Raw genomic sequence first — 24,584 nt, 5'->3', positions numbered from 1 at the left:
TACGAATATTGTGGAAAAAGTCGAAACCAATCGGTCGAGTCATTTTGGAGAAATCTTTCATTTGGAGAAAAAGTTTCAAAAAACGTTTACACTCAGTTTATAAAATTTTTGTTGATGCGTTTATCTTCGTGAATATTTATGGATCAAAACCCCTTAATATCTCACTTTTTTTCCGCTTAGAATTTTTTATTCTACATCAATGTTTTACCAACTGTTTTTTATAAGACTGCTGTGTTACTTTTTATACTAAAGTTTTGTTCTTTTTTTGTTTCAGAAATTCGTTTTCTGATAAGAAATCAATAAAATTATCATTATGGTAGACCCAGCGAATATTGACGATGTTGGTGGAGGCGGTGGTATAGATATAACACAAAGTGTGGCACAAGATTGTAAGGTGGTCGTATGTGGTGATGCAAGATGTGGCAAGACATCTTTAATCCAACGTTTTATTACCGATGAATTTAATGAAGTAAGCTTAGACCTTTCTTGTTTAATAATTACATGGTTTTTGAAGAATGTCTAGGGCAAAAATTGGCAATTAAATATTGTCAAAAATTTATTAACCTCTACCAAAGCTTCTAAAAAAAGTCTGGCAAACCAAGCTTTTAAACTAATTATTCCCTATCTTCTCCCACTCTTTCCTGGAATTGTCGTGTTTTATATAGTTGCTCCCTAATCTCGATTCTATCGTCAACTTTTGAATTTTGAAATACTCTGTCATATTATGTAAAAGTCCAGTGGTTAGAATATCGATAAGAATAACAAGACGAACGTATAAATAGCAAAATTATTCTTCCGGCTGATTATTCAAACCCAATAAAATCGAATAAGAATGAATATCGTTACATAACCCAAAGTAATTTAACCGTGTAAAAATAAACTGGATTATCAATGATTTTAAGAGGTTTTTTTTTTTATATAAATTCCAATACACCACATAAATTTATGCGTTTATATATATATACATTTTTATATTTTTTATTTGGACAAGACTTGAATGAATATCCGGTGTATGTTCCTGTGGGAAACACAATGAACACGTAACATAACCTATTTTAGAAGGTACAAAAAAAACTCAAGGCAAATAACTATTGTAAAATATATATATAAGACCGTGAGCCTATAATAAAACTTTTTTTTTTGTTATAGAGAAAAATGAGGTTTTAGAACGTGGGACAGAAACGGTGTTTTGTTAAAGGTTGAATACATACTTGAAATTTCGTGAGTGGCTTTCTTTTGTGCGAATCTACCAAACTTAATATGCCCACGGTCTATTTTATTCGTGGTTCGAATATCGAATTTTTGAAAATCGAGCCTTTGACTTGACTAGTTTTACCACGAAATCTTTTCTGCTTTCTATGTTAAAATAAATATATTGATTAGAGATCATACGTGAAAAAAGAAGTTTTGCAACTGTGGAAAGGGTTGAAAAAGGAAGTGAATTATAAAAAAGCTAAACCATTTTTTTAAACCATGACCAAAAACAATCATGGACGGAACTTCAAACACACTCTTCCTTCAAACATCAAACTTCCTTCAAATTAGACAAAAAGGCTCATAGAAATTTCACTTTATTATTGGCACACGGTCTAATACGCACACCACACACTTAATAAAAGAAAAAGTTAACTTTTTTCATATTGGTCTTTTTTACGGTTGGCTTTCTTGTTTTGATTCTATGCTTGAAAAATCTTATTAAAAATTAAGGATACCGTTTCAATTAAAACGTTCTTTTCTTAAACCTGCTTCAAAAAAAACTTTCACTTTTAGGTCAGACCAAAAGCTTCCTTATTCGTAATCATTGATAAGAGTTTATTTAATAGGGAGTTTTTCGCTACTAACTCGATGGGTTCTGAAAAACATATTATTGTTCGATTAGAATAAGGTTTTATTACTTTTCCATTTTTCGAAATAGCTACTATTTTGTGAGCTCAATCATGAAAATCATCGGCATAAGAGTGGCAAAAGCCAGATTTTGTAAGGAAACGTTCGTGTTTTTTGCGTTTTACATTTAGAAGGATTTTATCAACTAACGACATGAAAATAAATACCACGAGACCCAAAAAAAGACTGACATGAGATCTACAAATTGTCGAGAAAGGTTTAAGTCCTAAGATTTAGAAGTTATCAGTGCAATTCACATTTTAGTCAACATTGAAATAAACTATTTTCTGCTTTTTCCAAGGTAGAAACTAGGAACACTAAAATTACTCACCTCATCGAAACTTTTACTTCGATTTGTTTCTTACGATCTACTTCGGCCAATTACTGTCATCGTTTCATCATTTACATAACCATATATTACGAAACCCTTGATTGTACAATCAAATATTTGATGTAAGTTTCACTTAATCGATTTCATATTATTATGAAATTCTCAAAAAAAAAAAAAACATAAGAAACACAACCAGCAGTCTTGAGTCTCTAGCTCTTTAGCTGTCGCCTGTTCTCCCGTTCGGAATATAATAATATAATAGAAGACATTAACTATGAAGTGTATATATATATATATATATATATATATATATATATATATATATATATATATATATATATATGGTTGAGTATAAATTGGTTTTTCTTCTTTCTTTCATATTACTCTATTATTATATTTATGCGTATACGATTGTATTTTTTTATAGTGAATTGTATTTTGAAATGAGACCATCCGAGAGAGAAAGTAGATATATCATGTATGCTTTTTGTATGTACAATTATCTACTCTCTTTGTTAGGTGATCTCATTTCAAAATAAATTCACTCTAAGTGTGGTGTACATTATATGGTGCCTATACAACCATTTAATAATAAGTATATTGCTATTACTTTACCTACTAACTTACTGCAATCTAGAATAAGGCTGAGAATACACATGCTTTTACTATTGAGGCAGTCAATACTGCTATCTAGCAGTTAATATAAAAACAGTAATGGTCCTATTGAATAACTAAACCATAAACAGAGTAGGCTATTTGATTTATTAGACAGTTCATTCACATATTTGAACAGTATTGCTGTGATGTTACTATGGTTTCTTAATATCCTTCGTTTTATTCAACTCCTGCTGAAAACTCAGTTTGAGCTGGTTATTGTACGAGCAGCTATTACAAACTAATTTCGACAAACTATGTGGTGAGCTTAATTTGCCTTTTAAGGATTTTCTCTATTTGTAATCCTCAGAAATTAAGTACAAAAACCTACTTTAACATTTTTTTTGCACTTAAGGTAGTAATAGACTTCAGAATTTAATGAAACTTGGCATAGTTGTCCATTATTATGTCATAATTAACCAGTTAAATTTTTAGGGGCCTTCAGAAAACTGAAAATCTGAACGTCCAGTTTTGTGAAATAAAATAAAATATGTGATTTCCCATAAGGATCAATGTTAAAATATCTTTAAAATATCTTTTTTTCAGTTTTCTGAAGGCCCCTAAAAATTTAACTGGTTAATAATGATATAATAATGGACAACTATGTCAAGTTTCATTAAATTCTGAATGCAAAGTCTATTACCGATAGTACTACCTTAATTTCTGAAGTTTACAAATAGATTCAAATGTTTTCAAATTATTAAGTAGCATGTATATTCTCGTCTTCACAAAATAACTGCTTATTGTACATAAAATACAAAGAAAAAAGACTTCGAAATTTTTCTTCAAACAACAATAATATAATAATTGATGTTATTTTATTGCTTGTTTTGTTTGTCAATAGGAACAAATATACAACCAATTTTTACACCAGATAATTTGTGACCATTGTTATTCGAAAAGCATCATCATACCATAAGTTATCTAGTGTAATAAAGCCTTTAAATTGAATTTCAATTGCATATGTATGTCTTTCTATATTATCGACATCTGTGTTCGAATGTTTTACCTCGATATGGTGAGGTAATAAATTTTTCATCATTCACATCGATAAAAACAACATATTTAAGTAGCTTTGTTGTAAGCTTCCTGCTATTATAGTAGAAAAATTTGATTTGCTCCTCAATCAAAAATTTATCTTTATTATCGATGAGTTGATGGCCTACAATGGTTAATATCACTTTAATTGTGACTGTAGAAATTTGTACAATGTTTACCATTGGAGTTTAAAGATTAAAAAATGATTGAATTCAAGTCAATTTCGGTTTTATATTTTTTAATATCGAAAATTTTCTTACTCAATTTTTATAATAGTTAATTTTACTTTACATTTGATTTCAATTTGTTCGTATGTATATTCGATGTTTTCGATAGACGAAAACGTCCATTGTTCGAATTTTTTACCCATGATGAAAAGTATTTTTCTGAGCAATTTCGAGTAAACATACATATAAACAAAGTTGACTCGAGTAAACATTTTGTGAAACTATTTTTGTAAGTATTACTTGCCAGTGCAATTAAGTTTTACTTGCCAGTGCAACTGTAACATTTTTGCGCAAAAAATTCTTGAAACCAACGGAAAAACTTATATGTAAATCTCAGCTTTCAAAGAAAAATGTTCTTATTATGTTTTGCAGGTCCTAAAATTTGTTTAACAGGTCATACAAAAAGTCATGGTACATTATACATTCAAAGGATTCAGTTAGATTAGAAATATGCTATGAGTCAAACATTTGCCTAATGATAAATTTCGTTAATTTCGACTAAAATTTACACAAAATATTATAGATATGTTATATATTCATTTCGAAAAGATTTCCAGTTATCTTTTAATAATAATAACTTGGAAAATATATTAAGCATAAAATTGTATTCGTTCTTCTTCAAGAGTATAGGTAATCATTTTATTTAATGTTTAAATTAAACTGAGAAAATGGAAAATTTTTACTATATGTAATCACTTTTTTTTCCTATTTTTATTGAAATTACATTACTGATATTAGAAACTTATTTTTCTTACAATCCATAAAAATAACGCAAACAAATTAGACGAAATAGTTTGATTAAAAATATTTCATACAAAACTCGACTTAAAAACATTATTAATTAAAAGTATGAACGGAATGTTATTCAATATCGAAAAATATATGGAAATATTTGTTTTAAAGTGAAAAACATTACGCAAGAGCTGCGTAAAGTAAGCGAATTTTTTTGGTGAAGAAAAATTAAAAAATAAAACTTTCCTACTTCAAAAATCAACGAAGAATTATTATAATTAACGAAGGATTTTGTCGTTAAGAGTACAATCCGTTTAAATAAAATGATATTGAGAAAGCCAAATCATTCATTTTTCTTGTACTTTTCTGTACAAAAAGGAGTTGAAATAAAAATATAATATAGTAATGAAAAGAAATCAATTTTAAAATGTCAAAAAAGAGAGTAAATAATAAACGGTTATTCATCAAAAGTTTTTCGATTTTCTGTAAATTGTTATAACTATACAAACCATTGCATGGATCAATTATTATATTTATAAATAGACGACTATTTTCCTTTTTTCCTTTGTACCAATCGATTTTCAGGGAGATGCATATATACAGGATGTTTTCTAAAAGATTTTCACATGAATACCACAAATATGAGAAAGAAACGCTAGTAAAGATATACAAAATATTTTGAGCCAATTTATCTTTTTCAAGGATATCTTATGCTGAAAATTTCTTATAATTTAAGACTTTGGCTATCTATTTGTAACCTCAAAATAATTCTATTCAAATTTCCATACTTGAAATTTTCAACTTTCCCAATACTGATCTTGAAAAGAATATAGAGAAGACTTTAGGCAAAATTTTGTCAATATATTTAACAACGCTCTGTCCTGTTGTGTTAACCATCCACAATGACTGTCCGTAGAGAGCTGAACTGTTATTTCCATGGAAACTAGGATTCATTTTTGTTACAGCCATGTTGGATGTCAGTATTAATTGTATTCTTCTAGAAACGACCTTCACAGCCGCCAACGATGTCAGGCTTAATAAAATATCATGAAAAACGTTATTTTTCACCCAGAATTTAAATGGGAGTATTTCACTCTGAATTTACTAGAATTTCAGCAGAATTTCATGTGTCAATACTTTCGTCGACATAATTTTCGGGTACTTAATAATCAAAAAAAAAGGGAACACAGCTACGAAGTCCCGTAGAAAATGATAAAATAATCTAAAAATGAAACACGCTGTATATAATAATAATAATACTGTATTTCTGTTATGTTATTATATGAAAATTTCATTTCAATGTTTCGCGTTTTGTTATCAACTTTTAAAGAAACACGAAATACGAAGTTTAAATATTATTTTGTACAATTGTGTTTCTTCGTACAGACTCTTCAACAATTTCTAAAACTTCTATATATATAAATGTAATTCTATTCTCAGCTTCGTATGTGATACGTTCTTCGAAGTACGATATCAAGTAGTTTAAATACATATATTTATATATATAAACGTTATATAATAATCATAATAGAGAATGGGAAACTTGTTGAAAAATGGAGTGTACTCTTTTATTTATATCCTGTTTATATATTTTTGCCTCTGATTATTAGGATCTCTTCAACCAACAACGAGTAATTTCTGAAGTACAAAAATTATGGTATACATCAGCAATTTTTTTGGTCGGTAACTTATATAAACTTGTTGTTCCATCAAAAAATAAACCAAATTTCGATTATTTGGGAACATAGCGATTATTTGGGAACATAAAAATCCAGCTAATTTAAGAATTTCATCATTTATTGAAATATTGCCAAATTCGCTCCGAAAAACACGCTTTTTGTACGGAATTTTAGGTGATAGCTCAAAAAATATTCTCTTAATCGAAAAATTAACCCAATTTTTGATTTTAATAGGTCAAAATTACCTTATATTCCAAGTTTCATCACATTCGTAAACACAAAATTTTTTTCGATTTTCTCGATTTTTTCAAAGGGGTACCCCTTAAGAAAATTACAAAAATTCGAGAAAATGTTTTTGTCTCCGAATTGAGTAAAAATCATTTTTTTTGAGTAATTTTAACCCAAAAATTACGAAAATTGCGTTCTTTTAATGATTAGACTTGTAGTTTCGATGATAACGGCCAAAATCATAAACAAGGGGTGAAATCCGGAAACCGTTACCAAAACCAAACCATTACCATGTCCATGAACCAAATTACCATGTCTATAGATTATTTAGGACAATTAGGACCCAAAAAACATAAAAATAAACCTTTTTTGACGGTTTAATCTGTGTGACATATCTCTAGTTTCGCTCCGAGATACAAGCTTCTTATAGAGCTTTTTGCTTTAAAAATCGCTCGCGAACCTTTACAGCTTTAATAAACTTCAAAATATTCCTGGGTCAAACCTCTCAAATCCCAAATATGAGATGAAATCAGACAGAGTATATTCCAGACAAGAACAAAAGTTGATTATATACAATTTATAAATACACAAAAGTTCTCGAGCTGGTATTTCACACGTTACTGTAAAATGAACATCATTTTTGTATATAAGATGAAGGAGTTCGTCGTTTTAGTAGCTCATTCTAGAGCAAGAGCAGCTTTAGCCAGTCTTCGTAAATGTAGCAGCCATTCGAATGTTTTGCTATACTTTAAGTATTGGCCATTTATTTTAAATGATATTGCATTATTTATATAAATATAAATTTCTATTTACGAATTTTTGAAAAATACATTTACAGTAAAATATATTTAAAAATGATATTGAAATAGTCGACAATCAATCTTATTCGAAATGTCGAGTAAGCAATCAGTAGAGAATTGGAAAAATACGCACAATCGAAGAATCGTTTACATTTGCGACATGTTCCTTAGGACGGGCGTTCCACGGGATGGACTAAAAAATCATGCTTAAGGATGTATGAGCATGGTAGTGGGGGCACAAATTTAAAAATAGATATTTTCAATTTTGATGATAAATTTTTATGATTACTTGACGATATAAGACGAAAAGTAAGAATAAAATTTTTCGATATCTAGCTTAATTTTCAAAATATCGTAAATTGAAAATTTTGTTTAATTATTTAGCTTTCGATATTTCGAAAACCAAGACACATATCGAAAAATTTTATTCTTAGTTTTCGTCTACATTCATGAAGTTATAACAAAATTCATCATCAAAGTGGAAAATAAGATAAAATTAATTTCAACCCTTAATCTACCCTGCTCTTACATCCCTTATATGGACGGTGACACTTAGTTTTTTTCTTTTCTAATTCATTGCTAATATGTTTACTTTCTATTAAAAAGTTTTTTTTTTATTTGTTTTCATTCATTCCAAATGAAAATTATCAAAAACTTCCAAAATATGTCGTTTTTTGAGATTCCTCCATAAGAGCCAATGTATTTTATATCGATTTTTAATGACTTTTTTCTTAAAAATTTGCACGGTTACCTAAGCTGAAATTTTAACCACACATTCTTTGAGTAAAAGACTACCTACAAACAAATTTTGAGCCTTTAAATCAAACATTGTTGTCATGCTCATACATCCTTAAATCGTGTATATTCATTCCTTTATAAACATGTAAATTTTTTAATAATCTTTACGTTGCATTTTTAACATACAAATCCTATTATGGAGTATTTTTAAAGGGATGTTTAGTTACAAGGATAATTTTCTTAGGATTAATTTGAAAAACTAATATTCTATTAGTTAAAACATGACAAATATTTTCCTATAAAGAAAATTATAGCAAACAGCACACATTTTTCCATAAAATACATTTAAAGTGATGGAATGAATGGCATTTCTGTATTCTTTCTTCTAAAAATGATTTCCTATAAATATTTAGGCATCGATATTTGGAAAACTATGGCATATATCGAAAAATTCTACTCTTAATTTTCGTCTAGTTATTCTAACAGAATCCACCACGAAAATTAGAAACGGAATGCTCAAATAAAATCATGCTTAATAATTTCATCACATCGAGGAACAGCCTTAAAGTAGTTCAAATGAATATGCAGAAGGTATAAGGACATAATTATCTTATAAACAGGTTTAACTGTATTTTTAACGGTGTAAAATTTTTTACAAATATATAGTTTTTCTCTTCGAACATTATTTAAAATAGGGTATTTTGAATTGTTATTACATTCAAATAAATTTATTTTATAGCAAAACCTATTTACTTACTGAATAAATATTTTTCTATTCAAATATTTTTCGAAATACATTTCTGGGCAAAATATAAAATGGTTGGATATTTATGCAAATGGCGCCTGATATTCTATATGGAAGTATCTATATAATTTAAACTTTGGAGAAATGGAGACCCACAGTATCAAAATATTTACACAAATTAATTCAATGATGCGGTTGCTGAATGATATGATCATATGTCAAGTAATAGATTAACAAATCGGTGGTGGATATAATCATTAGAAGGTTTGACCTATAACTTTCTGATAAGTCTAATCATTCTGTTTAGAAAATATTTGTCAACAATTATGATACGAGCCATTGCAAGTTGCAATGATTTACAAAAAGTAAAAAAAATTACGCAAAGAAGTGTGTGGTGTTGAAAACGATTTAAAACAAAACAACCTTAAATTTTCCTAATTACAATAGGTGTCAATAGGTGGTTTAAATTCTGCTGAATGAGATGAATTATTATTTTATCGTCTGGAAGAATGTGAAATACACCTGAATGGACAACATCATCTTATTGCAGTTGTTTTTTTAACTCTGTTACATTTAGTTAATTGTTTTCTTAAAAATACAATTTATACTTCACTTGAAAATACAATTGAACATTTAAAACTGCTTCTTCTTTGAATTTCGTAACATATTCTTCAAAAAAACAAGAATTAAAAAATAACACCCTTTCATTAAAAAACATACGTATGCAGGTACTTATACATATGTATTTGCCTATACACACATAGGCATATATTTTACAAATAAGTACATTTTCCAACTTTAATTTAGGTATAACATGAAATCCTGTCATTTTCATGACTTGTGACTATTTTTATGGGAACTTTTCTTTAGAATGACTTGATGAACTATCATTTGCCAAAATTTGACCGAAATGCAAATTACATAAAAAATCTACCTACTTATAAAAGGCACTAATGAGAATGGCATTTACACGATTATCCTAAGAAATTTCCTTATGTTGTGATTATTTCACAGCATAAGGAAACACTTTTCAGGATGATCATAATAACTTCGTTCTCAAGAAATTAATAATCATATAATTTACATGAACTAAATTAACTAATATGTCTGTAAGATATATTATGTCATAAACAAATATACATCATACTCAAAATATGTGTACAGATATATAATATAATATGTCATCCATCTTATTTTGAATATTATATACCAATAATATCACCATCATACAAGCGAAGAGTATTCATCATATGCATAAATTAATTAACATATTAAATTACATATAATTAAGAATTCAAATCAATAATTATTATAATTGATAATATTAGATACGATACATATACAAATAATTCTATAATATTCTGGAATTGGGAATGAATATTGAATATGTTAGAAAATTAACAAATTTGGGACTTGATATATAAAATATAGAATCGATATTTCGTGTATATAATTAAATTTAATTAGTTTTGTAAAGTCAAATTTTGTCAAAGTGTAATTATAGATTTGTGTCTGGGGTTTTAGATATTTAAATTGTACGTGGAATTAACTTCAAATAAAATAGGAGTTTTGAAAATATTGTGTATTAGAACATGTTCGAACGATTTCATAAGACATTCTATGAAACTAGGTCTAAATGGAATATCCATTCCGGAAAAGTTTTCAAACTTTTGGAAAAGATAGTTCTTATTAAGTAAAGAAAACAAGTGAAAACAAACCATTAACTGAGTTCATTGTTGAAATACCATGTTGATTACACTGTCGAATTACACATACATACATGTCACACGTACATAACTGATATTTCCATATAATAGATACTATACAATTTGCGCCCTCACTGGTAAACATTGGTGTTAGTGAAAAAATGTTTCAAACAAAAGTTGTTTATCTTTTTATAATCAACATTTTTTACGTTTAAACTTTTGTTCTATCTCTAACGGTTTACAAGATGGATCCTACGGACCCAAGACCCAGTCGCAAGTCCTGAGTACGCTGTAAAAATTTTAGCTTGATAACTTTTTTCGTTTTTGATCGTGTACACAAACGGACAGATGGGCTCTTTAGGTGATTTTACGAACACCTATATCAAAATTTTGTTCTTTGCATTAATATTTTTAAGCGTTACAAACTTGGTACTAAACTTAGTATACCTTGATATATATTACATACATACATGGTATAAAAGGCTTAAAAATGGATCAATTTTAAGCTAGATCAAAGTTCGATGGTCGTCAGAACTAATTATTTTCTAAGTAAAAAACCTGACGGAACTTTCGGAAATTTCGATCAAATTTCAAACAGAATCTCAATAAGTTACACCTTATTCAAAAACATGTGCTTTCTGGTTTTTTGAATTTCGAAAATTCTTGCCATTGTGCAATAAATTTAGCAAAATAACTCTCATAATTATCATTTTCATTTTTACGTTTTTACGTTGTTTAAACTTTATATATAAAAACGATGGGTTTATTTAAACCATAAGCCACAAAAATGTATATATTATTGTGCATAGAAATTTTCTACTGAAAACAATTTTTTTTTACTGAATGATTTATTTAATGTTTTCCCATATTATCCCTCTAATAATAGTCGAGTCACTAACACACTGTAAATTAGAGTAATTTTAACCATTAGAAACACTGTTTGGCCATAAATAAAGTTCCATGATAAAGTTTTTAATTAGAGTAAAACTTATTAAAATTAACACAAGTATTCAAATCAGTTTTTATTCTTTTTTTTTCTGTATTCGACGTAAATTTCGGCTTTTTTCGTACTCTTCATATTCTTCACAGTACTTGTTAGTACGAGTCGTACAGTATTCTGTTATTTCCACTATCGATTCAGTAGTTTTGTTATTTTCCTACTAATAATCTCCTACCACAAGTTTCGAACTAAAACACAATCCTCTTATTATTGCTATATCTTTCTCCTTACAATTCCATTGATCATGTTCTTAAGCGAATGAGCGAATGAGTGAAGTGCCTTACCCTGCCAAGTTTCACCCTCGCTCTCTGAAAAATTTGACATTCCTGAAAGATCTGACACTAAACATGGCCTATCGCCAATAGTATATTGCAACTACTCTCCGAATATTCAAATTGAATTAACCTCCGAGTATGTAGATATCTTCTATGCTATCTCCCTTGAGGCTTTACAGACTTCAAATTTAGATCACTTGTTCATTTTCAATAGGCATGTTGACTAAATTTTTTTAATCACTTCATATGGCCAATTACTGTATTACTTATAATCCAATCATCTTAGGGTTTCATCTAGCGGAATCTAACGGAATATGGTGAATATTTGTACAGACTTTTATCTTGATAGTAAAAATGTTGTCTCAAACAGTCACATAAGATCACGTGTCAGCATCCTTAGATATTCAAGGTATAAATGTTGCCAAAATCTATTTTTTTGAGAATATTTCATTTCCTTTGCCTTCAATCGAATTCACTTTATCATCAAAGTTGTATAGGATACAGAAAACCTTATTTTATATACGTGGAACCGTCATTCCACGTTAGATTCCGAGATTGACCTCGGAGTGGATTATAATTGATTATTTTTTCGGACTATTTTAAGAAGTATGTACATTGACGCTTTCCCCAAGAATATCTTAACCACTATATAGTCCGTCGATGTCTCAGTAGATGTGAATCTTAACAGTCTTCCAAAGATTCGTGTCCCAGATTTCTACAGCATTTTATATTCACTCTTTTACATACTTTAAGTTTTTTCTGGTTAATAATTTTTATCAGAGCAACTTTATTATGGACCACTCAGTCTTTATATACTCAGTATAATACAAAGTTTATACTAGAATTTATATATATTTAGAATTTATAACTCTGTTAGTCCATTCTCGTCCGTTGTACATATACAGAGAGCAGAGTCTGGTACACTATGTTGAATAGTTATCCCCCAAATTATTGAAATTCATTGAATATTTTAGTATTATAATGTTGTTTGGTGGGAGTCTGCCTGCATTCACTCAAGCTCCATCCTGGTCTGGTCTGGTCTTGGCTACATGAATGGATAGACTCTCCCTCTATAGAGTTGAATAGAACATGATATTGTTTAATATAATTACCAATATACATATTATACATATATAATATGTTCAAAAAACTTTGCATATTAATTTTATGAAAATATATATAAATATGCAATTTCTTTATACTTATTCAGGGGATAAGTATTCTCTTATCGTTCCGGTTTTCGTGCGGGTAATGGCTAATTATCCATTTCGAGTAGTTAATTGTCTGAATTTTTGATAGGTTGTTGCTCTATTACAGTACATTGAAAGATATTACAAAAATAGGCTATTTAAGGAAAAGTACCAGGATGACCGAACATTACTCGGTATTTTTTGAGTTAAAAAAGCACAAATTTTATGACTCATATAAGAAACATTTAAAACGTCTCTATCAATTTGTCCCCAAATGTCCCGGTAATGTTCTTATTTCAACGCCAATAGATGTCAGAAAGAGTCATATTATGCAGTCAATGATTCAGTTTTCCGTTAAAAAAACGAATAAAACGACATTTTCAAAAAATTAAACCTAGCTAGAACGATTTTTCGCCCCAAAACCCCCTGCATACTAATTTTCATGAAAATTCTTGAAGCCGTTTCCGAGATTGCTGATATCAAAGGCCTAGATATCAAATATCATTTGTAAATCATGACTTAAATGACTTAAAACTAATAGATAGGCAACATGTATTACGTATAAGTTATACATATATTTTTTTTTTTTTTTTTTTTTTTTTTTTTTTTTTTTAAAATTGGCTTCAGCTAATTTGCTATACAGCCATTATCCAAATAAAGTATACAATTATATTACAATAAATAATTAAATAATAAATAGATCAGAAAAACAAAAATTTAACATTCAGGAGAAAAAAAAGTGTAATTTAGAAATTAAAAAATAAAAGTAAATTGTTTTCTAGTATCCAAAAATAAAAAGATGAATCTCAAACAAACAAAAAATCATATAAATACAATATGTGAATTGCAAATAAAGAAAAAATAAATAAATTCAGTTAAAAAAAAAGAGTAGGAGAAGACAGAGAAAAAAAAATAAATAAATAAATAACTAAATAAAAATATAAATATATGAAACGTTCTTTCTATTTTACGAACACAAGGACACATGGAATTAGACAGGAAGTTCGTCGTCGGGACCCGTCGAGACTGTATACAAAGGAAATATCACGAAAAAACACATAGGTTGGGGGTCGCGGAAGGGTTGACAGTAGAGGGGGCTACACACAAATTTTTTTTTTTTTTTTTTTTTTTTTTTTTTATTATAAAACAAAAAATAGATAAGAAGGGGGGGGGTTATATTTATATTTGAAATTTGGATTTGTTGAGGAAATTGCAAATTGCAGAGAGGATTTCAAGCTTATTTAGAGATAGGAGATGGGGAATATAATACGGACCAAAAACGCCCATACGGGCTAGGGAACTTAGAAGAATATTTCTATGCTGATTAAGGAGTGGGCAGGCGAACGTTATGTGATTTATGTCACAATAATAATATCCACATCTACATCTGGTGTCTGGAACAATATGTATTCGATGTAGATGGGCAGGTAACGAATTGTGGCCTGTTCTCAAGCGACCAATCATTGTTATGTTTTTCCTGCCCACTTCCCATTTGTGGAACCATGTTTTAAGTGATGGAGTTGGTTGTATGTCATGTAGCTTACGCCCTTTAGGCGATGTATTCCACATTTGAGTCCAATCACTCAGCATAGAACTTTTGCAGATAGCCCACAGATCTTGTGCGGGTGGAGGTGAATTATCTTCTGGTCCAATATGAACTGCGTCCCTAGCCAACATATCAACAAATTCGTTCCCACGTATACCAATGTGTGATGGACACCACACAAAAGCAACGCAGAAACGTTTTTGAATTAGTTTCAGTACGGTGTTTTTGATTAGTACTATGAGGGAGGGAGTTTTAGAGGTGATGCAATTTTGTTTTATAAGCGACAGAGAACTCAGCGAGTCGGATATTATAGCTGTTTTTCTAATACTGTTTGAGTCCACGTATGCTAGTGCCTCCAAAATGGCAACGCATTCCGCAGAGAAAATTGAAAAATGTTCTGATATACTAAGTGTGGCAGAATGCGCACCACAATGAAAAGCAACGCCCACTCGTGAATCTACACTCAACTTAGAAGCATCTGTATAGATGTGGGTATAGTTGGGGAGAATTGAGGAAAGGTAATCATTGAAAGTGGAATTGACGAAGGGCGAGCCATAGTTTGCATGTCCGCTGTCAAGTCCACAATCAATAAATACCGGGATTTCCGTATATCGGGATGGAAAGTCAAAGGTGAAGAAGGGAGATAAAAGAGATTGATAAATGGGGATTACTGCAAATACACGATAAGCCACCAAGAGAAGAGGGAGATTTTTATTTCTCCAGTAGGCCGAATTTGTACAAAGCTGGTTGAGTTGGGCAAGTTTTGGAATTAACGGGTGGGATAAAGAGGAATATTGGTTGAGGAAAAATTTTTTTGCCAAATACAGACGACGGACTATCAATGGAGGATCCGCTGCTTCAATCAATAGGGCGTTAGTAGGACAGGAGCGCATTTGTCCTAGGGCAATACGCAAGGATTGAAACTGGATTTTATCTAACTTTGAGGATCGTTGGTTTGATATTGGGCATAGGAGAAATGAGCCATAATCGATGAAACTTCGAATGATTTGTCTGTATATCATAAGTAAAGTACTTTGATCAGCTCCCCACCAAACTTTGGTGAGGCCACGGAGGATGTTAATTCGAGGAGTACACCTACTTACGATATATTCGACATGGGAGTTCCATTGCAACTTTCCATCAAAAAGGACTCCTAAGAATTTTGCGGATGGGTGGCAAGGGATGGATGTGTTGAGAAACGGAATTGATTCGATATTGTATCTGTGCCTAGTGAAAACAAGAGCTGAGCTTTTTGTAGCAGAAATTTCCAGATTGATAGATCTTAAATGGTTATGTAGTAAAACTAGAGCGTTTGAAACATTATCTATAGCCGTTTGTAAGGATTTGGACGACGAGTATAGGACAAGATCATCTGCGTATTGCAGGAGTTGAGAGGGAGGCTGAATTACATTCTGTAAGCCAGAGGTATAGATATTGAAGAGAAGGGGACTCAAGACTGCACCTTGGGGTAAGCCCATTGATGCAGTTCTAGGACCGGATAAATGATTTTGGTAGTTGACGGTGAGATGACGAATTTTTAAAAATTCGTAGATGAAAGAAGTTAGTCCAGGGGGAGCCGACAGAGACGTGAGAATGTTAATGAGAATATTAATGTCAACATTATCGAAGGCTCCTTTCACGTCAATCAAGCAGCAAACCAGGTATCCATTCTCGGAGAGAGAAATCTGGATATCAGTCAAGAGTACAGAAAGGTTATCTAGGGTAGAGGCATTTTTACGGAAGCCTCGTGAGTATGGTGGAACGATGTTATTGTATTCACACCACCATTCCAACCTGTTTTTTACTAGATGTTCCATAACCTTTGATACGCACGAGGCTAGCGCAATGGGACGGTAAGATTGGTGTATATTAGGGTCTTTATTGGGTTTAAGGATTGGAATGATCATCGTATGTCTCCATTCGTCGGGGATAGATGAGCTACTAAGTAGTTGATTTAATATTGACAGAAAAGATGATATTGTACTGTCCGACAAGTTTTTCAACATACTATAGGATATGTTATCCGGGCCAGGAGACGAATCCACTAGACCGGACAACACACCCCTTAGCTCACATAATCCGAACGGACGATCCATAGGATGATCATTTTGGGCGGGCAGGGTTTGAATAGGTATAAGGGCAAAGTCTGGAGTCAGATTTTGTAAGAAATCTAAGATCCAACCCTGGTTTGATGGAAAAGGAGGATATGGGTTGATAGCCCCCCTATACATCTTAACCTTATTCCAGATCTCTTTAATAGGCGTACTCCTGGAAAGACCTTCGCAAAAAATCTTCCAGGAATTCCGCTTTTTTTCCTTAAATAGACGCCTGGTTTGTGCCTGGGTTCTTCTAAAATTACAAAAATTATCCTGTGTAAAATTGGCCTTGAGAGACCTCAAGGCCTCCTTCCTGGTTTGAATTTGCAATTTACATTCGTCATCCCACCAAGGTGTTGGGGAAAACGGTTTTTTAGGACATTTGGAATTTGGAATGGCTATATCCCCAGCAGAGACCAAACTTTGATGAAAACTGGAATACCATTCCAAGGGATTATTATCGGATGTGGGGGGTGGAAGAAAGTCGTCTACAGTACGAGAAAACAGAGGCCAATCTGCTCTCTCGAACTGTCTACGGGGGGTATGTCTGGGGAGGAATAAATTATGACGATGATTTAAGGTTATTAAAATGGGAAAATGATCGCTACCATAGCTATCATTTAATGTATGCCAGAACGAAATTAAGCTTAGGTGAGGAGAACAAAAAGAGATATCGATAGCAGATGATCTTTGTTGAGGTGAAGGAATAGTTGTCGGTGATCCGTCATTCATGCAAACCAAGTTATTGGAATCCATGAATTCCATTAGAATATCACCTCCTCTATCGGACGCAGTGCAACCCCATAGAGGATGATGATAATTTAAGTCACCGGCAATTATTACAGGTTCGGGAACATTCTGAAACATTAGGTTAAGTTCTTCGGAAGATAAAATATTTTGAGAAGAATTGTTGTAGATGGAAACTATAGATATGCCAGCAACTCTCACCGCGATTACCTGGAAAAAAGGGTTATTCGACTCAATCGGAATAAGTTGAGCCGAAACACCCCTCCTTACAAGAATCGCAGTGCCACCATAGCCATCATATCTATCATTCCGGAAAATTTGATATCCGCGAATTTTTGATGTTGAGGTTGGTTTTAGCCAAGTTTCACTAAGCAATACAACATCAATGGGATAGGTAAATAAAATGAGAGCCAGGTTGGATTTATTTTGATTGATGCTTCGGATGTTCCATTGAAGCAGTTTGAGTTCTTGGGACACCTGATCCATTAGTGATTTTATTTATAATAGTTTGTACAATGTTTGTTTTAATAGTCGGGTCTAATTCAAAAGAGTTCAAAACTGAGATTAGTGTAGAAAAAAATGGGTCGTTGGGGGAGGGTAAGGTAGTAGAAGTAGATGGAAAACTATAAAATATGGGAGAATTCGACCTACCGTTGGGGTTAATCAACAAATTATCAATTTGGGCCGCAATAGGGTTTGTAAGGGGAGTGGAGTCTTTTCGTTTCTTAGGAACAGGGGCGGTAGTTGGTGAAGTAGTAGCCTTAGAGTACGTCCGTCGAATTGTTTGTCTAGTCGTTGTGGCGATTGGAGAAGAATTATACGACAGCAAAGGAAATTGTTGCGGGGTAGACGGCACATTAATAGGATTAGGAAGGGTTACATTGCTTAAGATTTTAGGTACTTTACCACTGGCTTCAAAATATGTTAAGCCGTCTGAGGCCATAATTTTTTTGATGGCAACTTGCCTTTTATACTCTGGGCAGTTCTTATAGGTAGCAGAGTGGTCACCATTGCAACTAATGCATATTTTAGGTAAGCTGTCATCTTTAGTGCAATTCAATGATTGGTGGTCTTCGGAACATTTGGCACATCGTGGAGAGCTTTTACAATTTTTGGTAATGTGCCCAAATCTACAGCAATTGTAACATTGGGTCACGGGAAATGTGTACATTTCTACGGGACGGGAACAATAAAATAGGGTAATATAATCGGGAAGATTTCTTCCTTCAAAGGTTACTTGTATGGTAGAGGAAGGTTTATAGGATGGTGTGCCATCGGGGGATGTTGTTCTTCTTGACATTCGATGAACTTTTAGGATGTTTATGTTTTTGTTGTTTTTCATATTATCAAGAATAATTTGTTCATCAATATTTTCATCGATGTCTTTAACAACACCCACTCGAGTGACACAGTGGGTAGGAACATAGGCGCGAAGGTTTTCAGTTTTTAGTACGGGATTGTCCAAGAAAGAGTTAGCTGCAGTACGGGAGTTAAATTGGATACAAATCCTATTGCGTCCCAAGTTTTCTATTTTCACAATGTTGGGTACATTATTATTAAACAATATGCGCCCAATTGCCAACGGATGCAATCTTCCTATATTTTTTTCGTTTGACTCTACAAATACTTTGAAAGGTCCAAGTGAGTTTATCGAATATTTGTAGACAGGTTTTTCTTTTGTAGAGATATTGGGTAGATCGGGTTTATTATTAACATTTACTGGAGTATCAGGATTGGGAGGAGGGTCATCCAGACCCCTCCGAGAAGGGTCTGGCGGAGGATCATCCTCAGCCACCTCTAAGAAGTTGGTTTTATTTTTAAATATACGCAATAAAAATTTTAATTTAATTTAAATGTACTAAAAGACACGAGTTTTTAGAAAAAATATAGTAAAAACAAATTTAGTATTACAAAAACAGATATATTATGTATATAAAGTATCCGACTCACCTCAGTTAGTTGTAAACAAAATGGTATATCACAAACAAACAAACAAAAAATTTTAACTATTATGCAATAATATTAATATTGGATTAATCAATTTATTTTATTTTTAATAAAAATATTAATTCTTGTTATTGTTGGCGACAATTAAATATTTATGTCTTCTCTCTATAAGAGTTGTAACAAGAATCTTATACATATATATTAGTTTTTCGATTATTTGACAAACACTCACACATATGTAATAGAAGTTGCCTATTTATCAATTTTAAAGTCAGCAGTACTATACAGTACTTTATCTTTAACTAATCTTTTACTGTTTTACTTTTACAGTAATCTTTCTAAATTAATTTCTTAATAGACACACAGGAAAATAATGAAAAGTTTTGAAATTATTACACATTTTATCCACTGATAAAGCAATGTTTCATTATCATTTCAATATGGGTAGTTAAAGATATTTTCTTTTTGTAATTTAGTTACAGAATGTCATAATTTTCTAATAGAGACACTTATTCCATTGTACGGAAAATCATTCAAAAAAATCGAGGAATCAACCTTGCATTCGTTACAAAAATAGAGTGTGTGTAAAATTCGTGCGGATTGCTTTTCACACACTCGAATAATAAAACGAAATTCGATGTACTTGTTACATAATATACTATTATACAACTTACTTATTTCTATGCTATCTATGCTCCTCTATCTATTATGACTGTGGGTGAATAAAATTTTATTGTCCGATTTCATAAATATGCTGCTATTATCTTTCAACGAACTGTACTACCATTTTATAATACGTTATTTTTAAACGATTTCAAAGAGGATCTAATTTTTCAAGTCTATAACTCGTGAAAAAATTTATGATTCGGTTTGTTAATTATCTGTCTACTTAGTTAGATAATTTTCTTTTATTCCACCCGTGGATCAATACCCACCTCCCCTGACTCCTCCCATCTAACTCTCACTGGCTCTCTTAAGCTTTCCTTGATACCAATGAAGTCACTAACTTAAACTTGATTTATTAGACCTTGTAAGGAGACAGACATGTCAAACTTCTTAATGGAAAATTTCAGTTTCTAAGTATTGTGGCATTCTCGCCTATTTTCTCATTTCCAAATTTTACGTCAATATTTTTTGCGGATCTCACAGAATGGACTTTCTTACTTTCGACTCATTGAACACTTCTAAACCCCCCGAAAATTTGCATTTTTCCTTAGAAATTCAAATCTGCATTTCAAACACACCCAAACCTTGAACTTTTCGTAAAAATCGATATAATTTGTTACCCTTCTAAGGCACCCATTTACGGTATCACAACGAACCCTATGATCTAAGTGTGTCCCACCCCAGGACAGCCACTCTAACCTAACCTAAGGCAAAACTGAAATTCCTACATCTAACATCATCTTACGGTAAAACTATACTTTTGATATATCATTTATTGTATTATTTTAAAGTCAGTTTTAGTTTTTTTCTAAAAAGTATTCGTATACAATATTTGTATATAAATATTTTCGTATTAAAACAAATCTTTATTTATTTATTTAAAATTGTATTATTTTGTGCTCTTTTTTTCTGTAAAATAAGCAAAATTTTTATTTTAAATATTATTAAAATCTGTAAATGTAAACGATGTAAATACCTTTTATAATTATTATTTTTAAAACTCAATTGGCTGTGCTTATTTCTGTTGTTATATCTGTATAAAAGTGATTGGATTTTATCGTAATTATATTTGTTTAAGTAATTGTTTATAATAAAAAATTAGCTCAGTTTTTATTTAATTGGCCTGATTTTAAATACTGATGCTACAAAGTTCAATTTTTAAATATGGTAAACTTAAAGTTTTATCTGGTATAATTCGTCATATATTGGTTTTTTAAAATGAAACGGTAATGCAAAAGTTGATTTAAAACTAATAAATAGGCAACATGTATTACGTATAAGTTATACATATATTAGTTTTTCGATTATTTGACAAACACTCACATATATGTAATAGAAGTTGCCTATTTATCAATTTTAAAGTCAGCAGTACTATACAGTACTTTATCTTTAACTAATCTTTTACTGTTTTACTTTTACAGTAATCTTTCTAAATTAATTTCTTAATAGACACACAGGAAAATAATGAAAAATTTTGAAATTATTACATATTTTATCCACTGATAAAGCAAAGTTTCATTCTCATTTCAATATGGGTAGTTAAAGATATTTTCTTTTTGTAATTCAGTTACAAAATGTCATAATTTTCTAACTGAAATAAGACAAAATTATGACATTATGACAAAATCATAACTGATTTACAAAAAAAAAAACTTGAATATAAATAAACACAATGCAAAATATCCTGTTTTTTGCATTCGATGTATTGGATCTAAACTTCATATCTAGTGCAAAAAACACGTCCATTTTTCAACTAGTTATATAAATATCTAATTTTTTAATTCAACTTTCTAGTATTAATAATTAACTGAAATAACTATATTAATTTTTACGAAAAGTATTTCTTCATGTTATTAAGCTGATATACGAAAACCTCCAATGAACAAACAATCTTTACACATGCAGTAAATAAATGGTGGGAACGCAGATAATTTATGTAGTATATCCTCACTTGCTATGTATTATACATTTAATTGCACCTCCACCAAAATTATTAAACTAATACTTCATTGAATTTTCTTCGTAACGATTTTACACGAAAGCCTAATGGAAAAAGAACCTTAAATCACCGCTAGGCAAACGAACAGACGCATAGATAAACAGACAGACGTAGATGATATTCGAATAATTAATTAAAACAAGTATTTTTGTGTTAAACAGAATGTAAAAATAAATCACTGTTAAATCATGTTTAAAATCTGATTTTAAAATTATGAATAAACCAGAAAATTATAAAACATAAACATATTATTAGTCTGGAAGCTATTTATGAGTGGGAAAACTTTACAAATTTTAAAAAAACCCCCAACAAATGCGATTTATTCCTTGTAAACTGATTTTTGGAAACTTATGCTATAAAATGTTCTCAGTCAAGGCGGTTCGACCGTTTAGGGGTTACGATGCCACTGAGAAACACACAGACGCACAGATAAACACTTTAAACTTATAATATTCCTTCTTTAATCAATATCAAATTGATAGTCAAGGACATCAAATGAGATGAAAAGGATACTTAAAGAGCTATCATTTTTTTGGGACAAATTTTTGGAAATATTTTAATTGAAATTGAAATATTTGAGTTGAGTTTGTTCTTTTGAATTATTGTTTTGAATTACCTAATTATTTTACACATTTCACTTTTTCAAAATAAATTGAGCCAGGTTCATTTGACCATTCATTTCCATAGTAATTATTTATATGTTTAAAATTATATATCATGCCTTTTCGAAATTGAATCGATTTTGAAGATCATCGCCAATTCTTAGTTTTTTCGAGAACGGAACTATAAGCTCGCATTTGAAAGCTCTCCCGTTAAATTACCTTTCAAATGAAATCAAATTAAAATCGGTTCGATGCCACAGACAAACAAACACACAGGCACACACACACATAGCGGTCAAACTTATAACATCCCTTTTTTTTTTTAATGCGGGGGTTAAAAATGAGATTCGGATAATTTTCCGAACAAAGTTGAATACGCTTGGCTATCAAGTCCTGATTTGAGCTTGAATTATGGTGGGTTGTTATCCTGAACATTTAAAAATTATAATTCCATGAACCATATAAATAAATATCGCATGGATAATTTGTTCTAGGATTAATTAGGACAGATCAGTTGATGTTTGAACATATCCGAGTACATCCATAAATCAAGTTAATAAGCTCCTAGACTATAATATATCTATATATAATGATTAAATTAAACTGATTCGTTTGATTGTAGATAAATGAGGTTGATATGAATGATTAAATATTGATGATGGTTGAATAAATAAATTTGGTTTCAAATCATATCAGTTTCAATATATCTGTGTGGTTGGTTCTCTTTTATCGTATATTTAATAGATACATAATAATATCGCATATAAAATACTTTGTATAGATATTTCTAGTGAATTTACCTAATTTTAGAAAGCTATTTGATGAAAGAGCTTTATATTAACGTCACTATAAGTATACATATGTTTATTTTAATTTTAGAATTTAAATTTTGTTCTCTAATCTCGTCGAGGTAAAATTTGACGGGGCCAACTCAAAATAAAACATTTATTCGTGAGAAAAGAAAACGTAAGTTTTTTATACCATGCATATATGTAATATGGAAGGTATACTAAGTTTAGTCGTAAGTTTGTAACGCTTAAAAATATTGATACTATGAAAAAAATTTTGGTATAGGTGTTCATAAAATTGTCTGTCCGTCTGTCATCACGATTACTCAAAAACGAAAAGAGATATCAAGCTGAAATTTTTATAGCGTGTTGAGGACGTTAAAAAGTGAGATCGAGTTTGTAAATGAGCAATGTAAGTCAATTGGGTCTTGGGTTCGTAGGACCCATCTTGTAAACCGTTGGAGATAGAACAAAAGTTCAAATATCAGAACTGTTTCTTATAAAAAAATAAACAACTTTTGTTTGAAATATTTTTTCGTAAACATCACTGTTTACCCGTGAGAGCGCAAATTATATAGGGATGTATATATTATATGGGTTTATCAGTTATATATGTGTGACATGTATGTATGTGTAATGTGACGGAGTAATCAACACTGTCTATACATGGTATTTCAACAATTAACTCTATAATTGAATATTATTTGAATATATATACAACTAATATTGGTTTTGTTCATTCAATTAAACAGTGAATAAAATTTATTATATATGTATTTATATGCAAATATAACAAATATTGAAGATATTTAATTAAAAACACAAGACGAGAATCTATCTTTATTTATGATTGCAGTAAATTGATTGCATTCATTTTAATTAAATTGTTTGGTTAACCGAACAATACCGAAAAAATACTAATTTTTCTAAGAACTAGAAATTATGAAGAGAAAGTCAATATAGATG

General features: G+C 30.6%; 1 protein-coding gene across 1 annotated transcript in view; it reads left to right on the top strand.

Moving 5' to 3' along the window:
* LOC123301777 (rho-related GTP-binding protein RhoN-like) overlaps positions 1-24,584 on the top strand; it is a 102,309-nt gene that overhangs the window by 69,911 nt on the left and 7,814 nt on the right. The window contains exon 3 of the mRNA XM_044884676.1: positions 275-469. Within this exon, the coding sequence (XP_044740611.1) occupies positions 314-469 (156 nt within the window). The 5' untranslated portion in view covers positions 275-313. The remainder of the gene's footprint in view (positions 1-274; positions 470-24,584) is intronic.

This window comes from Chrysoperla carnea, chromosome 5, assembly GCF_905475395.1.
Source record: "Chrysoperla carnea chromosome 5, inChrCarn1.1, whole genome shotgun sequence".
Taxonomy (NCBI): Eukaryota; Metazoa; Arthropoda; class Insecta; order Neuroptera; family Chrysopidae; genus Chrysoperla; species Chrysoperla carnea.
This window is presented reverse-complemented; position numbering and strand designations above follow the sequence as displayed.